This window comes from Frieseomelitta varia, unplaced genomic scaffold, assembly GCF_011392965.1.
Source record: "Frieseomelitta varia isolate USP_RPSP 00005682 unplaced genomic scaffold, Fvar_1.2 scaffold_535, whole genome shotgun sequence".
NCBI lineage: Eukaryota > Metazoa > Arthropoda > Insecta > Hymenoptera > Apidae > Frieseomelitta > Frieseomelitta varia.
In genome coordinates this window covers 443,473-455,516 of record NW_025110296.1, presented here as the reverse complement: position 1 = coordinate 455,516, position 12,044 = coordinate 443,473, and the positions used below count along the sequence as shown (strand labels likewise).

General features: G+C 45.7%; 1 protein-coding gene and 1 long non-coding RNA gene across 2 annotated transcripts; both read left to right on the top strand.

Moving 5' to 3' along the window:
* Positions 1-2,595: 2,595 nt before the first annotated feature.
* Positions 2,596-4,670, top strand: LOC122533533 (protein Tob1-like). Its single transcript, XM_043663350.1, has 2 exons — positions 2,596-3,541; positions 3,825-4,670. The coding sequence occupies exons 1-2, from the start codon at positions 2,811-2,813 to the stop codon at positions 4,456-4,458; spliced, it is 1,365 nt and encodes a 454-aa protein (XP_043519285.1). The 5' UTR covers positions 2,596-2,810; the 3' UTR covers positions 4,459-4,670.
* Positions 4,671-5,206: 536 nt separating this feature from the next.
* On the top strand, positions 5,207-10,965 carry LOC122533535. Its single transcript, XR_006307732.1, has 2 exons — positions 5,207-7,030; positions 7,064-10,965. It is a non-coding gene; the product is annotated as an uncharacterized LOC122533535 (long non-coding RNA).
* Positions 10,966-12,044: the final 1,079 nt, after the last annotated feature.

The window sequence follows — 12,044 nt, the reverse complement described above, 5'->3', positions numbered from 1 at the left end:
CCGGACCGAGATCTGCCGCGACTCGCCAAAAGAAACACGCCAGAAACAGACGCAGCCGAACTGCCCTCCACTCGTCGGAGTGTCTCGATCACGCGAACGCTCGAGCGCACGTTCGAGAGGAATATTCAGCTTGGCCGCGCGATTATCGTGAAACGAACGTCGATAAAGAGGATTGGCCGAGTGGCCATCTTCGACCAGGCGGCATCTCGTCGCCTCTGAACCCGAACGACACCGAGAGCGAAAGCTCTTTCCTTTCGCCCCCAACTCCCCACCCTCTCTTCTTCCCCCTTTCTCACCAGCTTCCAGCCACTTCCTCCTTCTCGTTTCTTCCCCCTTTGTGCTCATTCCGCTTCCTTTGTTCCCCAGTTGTACGCCAGCTTGTTCTTTCCATCTGCGCTGGACTCGCCCGTTTCGCCACGAACCGTCGTCTCTACGATCGTGCGACATTACCCTTCTTCTTCTTCTTCTTCTTGCGAATCGTTGGACCATCGTCGTTGGGATCTTTCGAGGAGCTGTGTCGCGATTTCTTCTTCTTCTTCTTCTTCTTCTTCGCGATTCAGAGAAGAGTTTTAGGGAGGAAGGTGTTCACTGGACCAGCAGTCATTTTGTTACGGTGCGCGAAAAGAGTGTTCGTAACCTTCCGGGTGTTTCGAGCTTTCTCCCTCTCAATTTGATCTTTACGTCGACCATCGTGCGGATGTGCGTGCGTTGAAGGATTTTTAGATAGACGATCTGGGACTATTCTCGAGCGATGAATCGGTACTGTGAGTGAACGAATGTATTCAAACTTTTTTACAAATGTGTTGTATATGTTTCGTTAATATTGCAGTTGTATGAATGATTACATTACGTTGGTATCGCTGTCAAGTGTGAAACAATACTTTATGCAAGGATCACGATGCAGTCTCGTTTAATTATCTGTTGTATCAGTAAACCTTAATATTCAGTGAGATCTTTAATATTATATGTAAGAATTGGTTACTTACTTGCAATAAATATTTGCAATATCTATACGTAAATTTTCAGATTCATATCGCATGTCAATGTTGAGAAAGTTCCAACACACGTAATATACTAAACGTAAAAATTGTTCCATAAGAAATGTTTGAATATTTTCGTATTTCTTAACCACGTTGCGCTGACAACTGATTGCGGACCGTAACGAGCGACCAAACCGTACACAATAATTCGCCACCTTCTTTCTAAACTCGTCCGTATCACATCACTGGATAGAAATTATTGACAAGGGATAATAAATTTATTAGCCTGAGTTATACTTAAATATACTCAAAACTGAGAAAATATTGCAATTTGGGGGCAAAATTGCTTGGCAAGAGGTTAAAAATTCATTTCCTGAAATTACCTGCTGTATCACTTACTATCGATATATGTTATTTCTTAGTTACTATTAAATATCATAAATTGACAAACAATATCTACGCATCAGATTTATTTTGTATACTTTTCATCATTCACAATCGAGTCAGCCAGAAATTTGAAAAACGGCACCGTGTATCGCGAGGGCAATCGTTAAAATTCTGTTGGCCCGTAAACGAGTTCCAAATTACCGTAGAGGGCAGATAAAGCGAGAGAGAGGGTGAAGACTCTGATAAGAGAGGGAGGGGGAGGGCTTTGTTGCAAAGCAGCCGGCAAGCCTGGAAAAGCATTATGCGAATACGTTGAAGAACGATTGGCTCTCGTTCGAGGTTCCGCGGAGAGGGCCGTGTAACCGGAAGCGGCGTTCCGTATCAATGCGCGATCGTGAAAAGGAGCCGATAACACGGACCCGAGGCCGCGGTAAAAGCGACCACCTTTCGAAGATACTCGCCCTCCTACCACTCTTTTAATGTGATTTCGCACTCGTTGGAAACTATTCTCGAACGCTCTTGACGGAGAGTGGGCCCCTTTGTGCGTGACTCGTGAATTTTTGTTCGAGATTTTCTTTCACTCTGCCATACCTCTCTCTCTCTCTCTCACTTCAAATACTTTGATATTCCATCAAAAATGAGATAAAGAGCTAGTGCGATGTTTTATTAAAGACGATGGTAATTTAGGAAGCGAAAAAAATGGCTGAAAGTTAGTTTCGAATGTAGAATAATATTGGTTGATTATATTAATAATATTGTATTATTTTATTAATGAGAAAAAGGTTTGTTCAGAAAACGAATTTTATTATGTCAATAATATTGCATCATTTTATTAATGAGAAGAAAATTTGTTTAGAAAAGGAATTTAGGAATTTAGAATAACATCGGTTGACNATATTAATGACATATGAATTATTTTATTAATGAAGAGAGAGTTTGTTTAGAAAAGGAATTTTATTATATTAATAATATTGCATCATTTTATTAATGAGAAGAAAGTTTGTTCAGGAAAGAAGTTTAGGAATTTAGAATAACATTGATTAGGATTATCGCTGCACGATGAGCAAACGGTGGGATGCTTACGTACCTTTACATTATCGCGAAGGAATAGAAACTAAACGAAAATTATAATCTTTCGATATTTTGTACACTACGTACACATGTTTTATTACAATATCGATAAATCTTCAAACGTAACGATCAATTTTCCATTTCCCTCGTTACAGTATCTCGTGGGATCGTCGAGTAACCACCACCACCGAGGCAACAGAAACACCCGAAACACACTCGTCGCCCTCGCAGTCGTCTAGTGGGCGAATCGTCGAGGAGTCGCGTGAGAGGAGCGGTCGGCGGCAAAACGGCCGATCGTGCGGACCCGCTGAGTGCTATTCCGCGGCTGCGAGGACCAGCAACAGCCCGAAGATTCTCCCAGCAAAGGGCAAGATGCACATGGAGGTGCAGGTGGCGCTCAACTTCGTGATATCGTACCTCTACAACAAGCTGCCGCGCAGGCGGGTGAACATCTTCGGCGAGGAGCTGGAGAAAGCGTTGAAGGACAAGTTCAAGGGCCACTGGTACCCGGAGAAACCGTTCAAGGGATCCGCGTTCAGATGTTTGAAGACTGGCGACCCCGTGGACCCGGTTCTCGAAAGGGCGGCCAAAGAGAGTGGCGTGCCGATTCAGGACATCCTCGAGAACCTACCGGCGGAGCTCGCCATCTGGGTGGACCCCGGGGAGGTGAGCTACCGGATCGGCGAGATGAACGCGGTGAAGATTCTGTACTCTGAGACTGGCGATCCACACGACGAGAGTTCCGCCGACCGAGAGGTGACCAAGACGTTCAACCCGGAGGCACAATGCTTCAGGCCTATCGAGGCCGTGGGCACGTCTCTGAGCGGGCTCAGCCTCAGCCCGAAGTCCACGTCGCCGTTCCCGAGCTCGTTGGGAAGCAACGCGAGCAACGGGTCGTCGAACAATCAGCAAAGTGGCCACGGGTCCGGTTCCTCGTCGGCACCGTCGCCAACGCCCATCACGAGCTCGTTCAAGGGCTCGCCTAGTCCTGTCCCAGCTTTCATCCCACGTACCACCGCGCCGCTCACATTCACCACCGCCACCTTCGCGCAGACCAAGTTTGGCAGCACCAAACTGAAGACCAGCAGCAAACGGGCAAACAGGTTGGTGGATATTTCTCGGTTGATATCGATTTAAGTTTGTTTTTGTCAAATAATTGCGAATATAGAGAAAAAGAAGGATCAAATTCTCCCACAAGTTCTACGCTTGATCCACAAAATCCCAGATACACGCACCAATTGCTAACCAACGAACTAGTATCCTATATACGCACCGCATAACCCAACGTAACGTTTCGATCCAAATGACCTAACCACAATACAACCCCCCGGTAACCAACCTACCAACTGCCAGACAACTGAACCGCTCTCAATCGTACCGTTTCAGAATGTCCCCCACCGAGTTCTCGAACTACATCAAGCAGCGTGCCATGCAGCAACAGATCCACCATCATCATCACCATCAACAGCACCAACAGCAGCAACAGCAACAGCAACAGCAGCAACAACAGCAGCAGCAGCAAGCAGCGGCTGGCGGTCTGCCAGTGTCGCAGAGCTCTCCTCGCAGTCGCAGCCTCTCGCCAGGAAGCATAGTGACAGGCGCTGGTCAGCAACACGCCGACCCAAGCGCGTACTTCTTTCAGCACGGCCCGGCCGCGTATCACCCACAATTCCCACACCGCAACATCTTCGACTCGTCCAGCCACGGTGGCTACCTCTCCGCTGATTTGTACACAGGCGTGAACTTTCCGTCGTCCTACCTCGACCCAACGACCATCGCTGGCCACCAGTTCTACGGTGGCAGCGTGAACGGAACCAGCAACGCGGCCGGCAGCAACGGGAACTCGCAGAGTGCCGGAAATCTCGGCCCGGTCGGCTCAGCAGCGACGAACAGCAACGTGAACGGCTCTGGCCAGCAGCAAGACAAAACGACGTTGGTCGAGGGTCTGAACAACTTCGGCCTGGGCTCGGTGACGCCGTACCCGGCCAGCCAGTACCAACACCTGCTCGTAGCCAACTAATACCAACCGGCGCGAGTGGAGACCGAGCGGCTGGCGCGGCTCGAATCGCGCCTGATCCTCTGCTGCTTCGCCGGGCAGGAAGGTGGAGGATCGGAGGATCGTCTGAGAGACCGGGCCGTTTCCTCATGACCGTTCCAGTCTCTCGTTCAACGTGCGACCTCGAGACCGACGTCCAGAGTCTAGGTTCCGTGACCCTGACACACACACACACACACACACACACGGGCACACACACACACATACACACACATCGACGTACATGTACACAGAGAGAGAGAGAAAGAGAGAGAAAAAAAAGAGAGAGATAGAAAACCAGATTTCTGCTTGCACACCAACCGATCGGAGAAGCTTGGCTCTGTCTCTCTCCGGTGAAGCAAGAAACATCTAAGTCGCCAATTGGCTACACCTCTCTGAACGATAGTCAGAATTGTCGATCTGAAATCGGATCGTGCGACGACGACGACGTCGAGGTTTTTTCATCGATGGAAAGTGATTTCGACGCCTGTTCTTTTTTTTTTCTTTTTTTTTCTCTCATTGGAGAGAGGATATTCTCGTGCGTGAACGAGGAGGGAGAGGAAGAGGAGAGAAGTCTTCGGCAATCAGCAGACACCGGGGAAGAGGAAGAGACACACGCATCGGTTGAACGCGCGCGCGAATCAAGACGACGCGAGACTGTCGCGTGATGGAGAGATGTGGAAAGAGGAAGGGAGAACGAAAGAGAGAGAGAGAGAGAGAGAGAGAGAGAGAGAATGTGCGAAAGAGTTAGAGAGAACGAAAGAGAGAGAGAGAGAGAGAGAGAGAGAGAGTGAGAGTGTGATTACATAGAGCGTGATTACATAGAGGATTTAATGCGGCTGTGTGCTGAAGCGTGCGTGCGCAAGACGTTCGTCGGGAGAGGAACGAAGAGGATGAGGAACGGTTCGACGCGACGGGACTCGCGAACGCGAACTTTCCGACCGACTGACAGAGTGACAGAGAGCCGCGTGTAACCTAAACAATCTGCAACCGGAAGACAGCAGAACGCGGAACCCCGATTCCGATGGCGCTAGGCGTCACCCTTCGACCTTTCGAAGCATTCTTCACCTGTGTGTTGACCTGAGACGTGAAATATGGAAGAAAATTATCTATAAGAGAAGAGAGGTCACACAGAGCTCGTTCCGGAAGGGGAGAGAAAACAAAAAAGAAAGAGAGAGAGAGCGAGAGAGAAATATAATGAAAATGTCGAACGATCACGCCATGCGCCCACATCTGGAAAACAGTGAAAGAGCCACAGAGATACAGTTACACACGATACAGATATACGTATACTCGCGTGCAATGTGACGTGCGTGAAATGACACACATACACACACACACACACACAAACTCCCCGAACCATTTTACCTAGCGATCTATACACACGTAACCGTCTACGTTTAATAACCACACGGAACGCCCCGCCTGACTGCGTGGCGTGCTGCTGACACTTACCGATCGTATATATATTATATATGTATACATACATATATATATATATATATATATATATATATATATATACTTACACACAAAGAGGCATACAGGATACACACAGAGACATCATGGCGAGCATCGGGCGTCCGTGCGTGTGACGCTGGAGGAGGGCGGGGTGTGCGGACACTTAATAATCGCGCACCACTTTCACCATAACACACGTATACACACAGATAATTACCAACGTGTAATAATTTATTTTTTCACTGGTATAGTCGGAGAATTGATATTGAAATATATCTGTAGAGCCTATGTATTATATTCAAAATGTGCACTCACTTCGCGGGTTGTCGCGAGACGGTATAGGGACCTGCCTGTGTCACGCTCCGTCGTGATCGTCGACGAACGTAACAACCCGTTCGTAGTCGCATGTACCAAGCATTCCTCCCCCTCCCCCTCCTTCTCCCTCGTTCGTTCCTCTTGTTTCGGCGCGTTCGATCCGAACGCCGGAAGCACGAAAGAGGAAGAACGGCTGCGAGGGGGAGGAGGAGGATGGACGTGGGAGGGAAAGAAAACACGAGGAGGAGAGGAGGAAGCCGTTGAATTGTCGGGTGAGAAAGAAACAACGGCTGCCGACAACGGGGATTGTTCCGACACTTCTCGACCTCGGGACGGCGGATCGGTGGTCGGCCGGTTCCGATACCGTTCGGAGAACTCGTCCTCGGTACGATTTTACATTTTATTTTTATAATAAATGCAGTAGAACGTAGGAGATGAAAAAAAAAAAATAAGAAAGGAAAGAGAAGAAATACTGGCGGAAGAAAGAGCGGTGGTGAGAAAGAAGGAGGGGGGGAAAAAAAGAAGAGATAGAGAGTGGCGGCGTGTTCGCACGAACGGGAATATGGCCGCGTTGCGTCGCTGCCCCGCCGCTCGTCTCGCCCGTACCCGCCGCTTCCGGTCCCGGAGTTTAATCTCTGTCCGCAGCGTATTCCCTTTCGACGTGACGTCCTCACCCCTCCTCCCCTCCCACTCCCCCTCCCCCCCCTAATTCTACGCACGCGTGACGTCGTCGCCGAGATTCCAGAAGAGGGAGCAGTTCATCGCGATCGTGATCGTGATCGTGATCGTGATTGTGATCGAACTCCGGAGTCAGACGACGTCAGTCTGAACGCGAACTTTCCTAATTTCACCGCTGCGAAGAGCTTCCGGCATTTCTTCGATTCTCTATTCGTTATACGCGATGTATAATCGATCGATCGTACACGGGCGCGCCACCCGGGGGGCCAAACGGTTGTTCGAACTTCCGTCGACGATGTCGCAAGAACGGGGACAAAGGGCACGTCGAGGAGGGGAGGAGGCGGCAAAGCGGTGGGGGTTGAAGAGGGTTGGAGCAGCGAGCGAGCAGCCGCGTTCGCGTTCGCGAGATTAATTAGGTGATTACGTTGTTAAAGGCCACTGTTACTGTCCTCGACGGCCGCGCCACGACCGTGCTCGTGACCCCGAATACGAACACTTGCCGGGCTCTGTGCAAACGCGAGCGATCGCGACGAAAGAAGTTTCTGAAAGAGAGAGAGAGAGAGAGAGAGAGAGGGTTTTGCAGACTTTTTGGAAAAACAGACGCGAAGGAGTTTGAGCAAGTTTAGCTAGATCGTTTTGCACGTACGTTTTTTAGTTGACTTGAATAATAAATGAATGAATAAACGTTTATTAATTAGGTTTCTCGAGAAATCCAGGGCAGAGGAAAACAGATTGCAATTGATATGTCATGCTTACTTGACGACGACTTGACGACATCTGCCGAAATGTCTAAAAATGTACAGTACGGGGGAAATTGATCGTTTCGATTGAATATTTCGCACCTGTCCACCTTTACGAATCACCTGAGGTGAATCTGAAAACGTACGAGATTGATTGTTTCATTTAGGACGGATCAACGACGAGCCATTTTCACCAAACAGTCTGAGATATCTAAAAACGTCCAGTAAAAGACTCAAGTCGATTGCTCGATTCAAATTCAAACACGTCTAACACGCCGCTAGAACGGTATTATCGATTCGAGGCGAATCTTTCTATTTTTATAAAATACGTCGGCGACGTCCAAAAAAAAAAAAAAAAAAAACGTACGGTACAAGTTGATTATTCCATTTGACTCCCCCTTAGCGCTTGAAGTCGTCAGAGACCTGAAATAGGCCATGAGCAACTTTCAACGTATATTTCTTCGACAAGATAAAAGAGTAAAACAAAATTATTTCGTCGTTCGTTGCATCACGAATACTAAACGTTCAACGAGATCGAAACGAACAAACTTGCTCTGTGTCGTGTACAAGACGAGTCTGATCGTAAGGCTAGAAAAAGAGAAAGTCCAAGAACTCTGCAAGAGCCCGAGGGCCTCACGAGCTGAATGCAACGACAGCCTGACGAATCCGCGTAAGATCGATATCGGTCACGGTCAGTCTCACGTCCGTCGAGCAACGTTGACAAACGATGAAAACGATGACAGCAACGATGGCGGAGGTGCCGCGAGCCGCGGGCCGGGCACTAGGTGCTAAAAGTATTAAAAAAAAAAAAAAAAAAAGTGTTTAATCTTGTCGTCGTGGAACAAACGTACGGAATACGCGCGGCCGGAGATTGTCGACTTGCTCGTCTCGTCCTTGTTTGTTGCGTCGTTTGAAAGTGGGTTTTGAAGGAGGAGGTTCGCGTTCGCGGTCGATCCCGGCGGTCGGTCCCGGCCGTGTCTTCTCTTAGGACTCTTAGCTTCTCTTAACGAGAACGTTTAGCGATGAATCTTCGTATCGTGTAAGTGTGTAACAAGTGTAGTATCATTTCTAGACATTTCGTGACTTTTCGCCGTTCTTTCGTACGGATTTTTATATAGCCAGTTTTGTATGATCGACGCATCGGGCCAGCAGCTTCCTGTACTGCGCGTCTCCGTTCCGTCTAAAACCACCGCGAAAACGATCGACCGACCTCGAACGCGCGGTTCCGTGTCTTCGTTTCGAAAGGAATTCCTTGACGAATCGTTCTCTCGAAGGATCGTGATTCCCTCGCTAGGGGAGGCATTGCTCTCTTCCTGGTAGCACGTCGAACCTTCGAAAGATCAGCGAGAGATTGGCGACGAGCCAACCTCGAAGCCTCGCGTTAGAAATAATTGGAAAACTACTTAGAACCGGAATCATGATTCACACTAAGAAAAGGAATTCCTTGCTAAATAGTAAATTTTATCAAACAAAGAGAGAGATCGTTTCTGATTCGGAAAAACCGGCGATCGAAGGGAGAGAGATTCGACGAAGCGAGTCGGCAGTTCTCCGAGCGCGCCAGGGGTGCTAAAAAAAAGAAAAAAAAGAAAAAAGAGAAACACGTTTTTAAATCGCGGAACTAATAAGGGTAAAAATGGGGGCGAGCAAGCTCGAGGGAACAGAGGCGCGAGGGGACAAGGCGAGGAGATCAGTACCCTTTAGTAATATCTAAACTTAATTGTAACTATTAACGATACGTACGACTGTGGTAGCTATGCTAGTACCTGCTATTGTTAAAGAAACAGAGAGAGAGAGAGAGAGAGAAATCGATTGAAAGAGTGGACAAAAAAGGAAGAAAGACAGAGAGAGAGAGAAAGAGAGAGAAAGAAACGTGAAAGATCGCGATTTTTAAGGTTTAGGTTCGTTGCGGAAGACGAACGTCATCCTGGCATCTAGATTTAACAATAAATCTAATTACGGTAGAGACTCTCGCGTAGAAACTAACAGGGAGGCAAAAGTTAATTAGGATAAATATAATGAAACGATTATTTCTTTGCTGTTTCAAACGAAGATTAATGCGTTTAAATTTGGTAACCAAGAAATGGTTTATTCTAGTAAATTTGACCATTTTAAACATTTCTTTTTTTTTTTTTGGTATATATAGAAATTGAAATTACTCCAAAAATTATTTCATTGGACTATGAATATGAGTACATACATGATATAATAATTGTAATATTTTGAATTTGCTAAGAAAATTATAATTTTCACTTATCATCTAACATTCTCTGTAAAGTTGTATTCTTTTCTTTTTAATGCCTCGAATGTTAAAACACGTCATTCTCATCTGTTTCTGTTCGTCCAAATTTTTAAGAAAAATAATAATTAAACGATAAAATAAATCGCTTTTGCAATACGTCAGACACGTATATTGATCAATTTCATAAATTAGAAAAGCGTAGAAAAATGGTTTTTCTTTTCTACTATTAGACTTATCTACTACTGTACGATACTCGATACAATTTCCTTTCGATGACTAAATTTATGAATGTCGTTCAAAGATTGAACAATCAAAGAACAAATTAATGAAAAAAATTAAGTCAACGTCACGGTGTTTGGACAATGGAGAGACTCTACTGTAGCTCGTTCGGATCGTTAGTTTCCCGCAAAGGAGGGATGAAAATAACAACCCTGACAGAGCATCGAGGATCGACGATCTAGGCTCGAGACGCGGAGAGCTCCTCGCGGCGATTATTTTTCTAATCTTTGTAACCGAACGAAACTGAGTTCGCGGCGAAACACCGCGAGTGAAGTATCCTCGACTCGACCGGAAGGAGGTCCTCACAGAGAGATGGCGAGGCGATCTCGGCCGCGCTTTGGTCGTCGATCTCGGCGTCTCGAGACGTGTCGCGTGATCCTTCCTCGACGATTGAAGGAAGAGACACAAAAAAGAAAAAAGAAAGAAAGAAAAGAAAGAAAGAAGGAAGGAAAAAGTCGAGGAAGAAGAGTCGGCGTGAGGGGGAAGGGAAAGGCGTTGGAGGAAGCAAGCGTTGCAATAAGTTGCGAATCAAATGTGGATCTCGGTTTGAGACGAGAGGCTCAGCTCAGCGAAGAATCAAACACACGTACACGATGTATACTCTTCTAGTAAAACCAAAAAAAAAAAAAAGAAAAAGGGAAAAAAAAACGAGAGAAAAATCGGAAGGCGCAGCGAGCGAGAGAGATGTTGAATCGAATCGAAATGGAAGAGGGTTGGAAACGGAGGAGGTGAAGGGACGAAGCGATTGATATAGAGCATACATTGAGATACACACAAAAAGAAAAAAAAGATAAACATATAGTATTATACGATTACAATACGATTGTAATGAAACACTTTGTAAGCAAGGAAACAAAACAAAAAAAAATAATAATAATAATAATTACGCATAGTTTTCCATAATCTGTAATGGATGTATTCGTTAACAAAAAAAAAAGATATAAAAAAAAAAGTAACGACGACGAGTGGTTAAGGTTAATAAAAAAAAAAAAAAAAAAAAAAAAAAAAAAAAACAAAAAAAAAAAAAAAAAAAAAGAAGAACACACGTACATGACACACACGATACACACACGTACACGTATACACAAACAGACAGACACATATACAGCTGAATAATCGTTCGAAGTACACGCTCGGGTACACACGACACACAAGAAGTAAACGAAAAATAAAAATGACGAAAAAAAAAGTAAACTATTAATTAATAAAACACGTGACGAAAGAAAGAGAGAGAGAGAGAGAAAGCGCGAAAGCGAGCGAGCGAGAGAGAGAGAGAGAGAGAGAGAAAGAGACGTAAAACAAAACGGTAAATTTGTCTCTTTAAAAAGTATCATGTGTCTATAAACTATAGCGATCGATATTGTCTTTTTAACCGTAAATGGAGAAACAAGTAATCGTGGTAACGTAACTAATGTCATAGCGATAACCGAACACTGCAATATTAGATATAATATATATTCATACATTTATAGATTGGAGAAAGCGATGGTTAGAGAGAGAAAGGGAGAGAAAGAGAGAGAGAGAGAGAAATAGCATGAAAGAGAAAATTGTGCGTGGCTCTGACACGCGTAATTTATGGAAACAGAAAACGGAAAAAAAAAGCTGAAAGCAACTCGAAACGGTACATCATCGATTCGTACTCGCTCCTCTTCTTTGTCGAAAGCTAAATGAAAAAAACGAAAAAAAAAAAAAAAAAAGAAATGAAAAACCGAAAAAGAGCAAAAGGAAACAAAAGGAAAATAATAATACACACATGCCAGCGCACGCGGTAAGAGAGAACGATGTGAACAGCAATGGCGCGCGTGTCAGAGCAGAAGTGAACAAACGCGGTACGATCTCCAGGCACAGTTGAAAAGAAA

Coding starts and splice junctions, on each gene's coding strand:
- LOC122533533 (XM_043663350.1), top strand. CDS start 2,811: ATGCACATGGAGGTGCAGGTGGCGCTCAACTTCGTGATATCGTACCTC. Junction 3,542..3,824: donor AGCAGCAAACGGGCAAACAG/GTTGGTGGATAT, acceptor GTACCGTTTCAG/AATGTCCCCCACCGAGTTCT.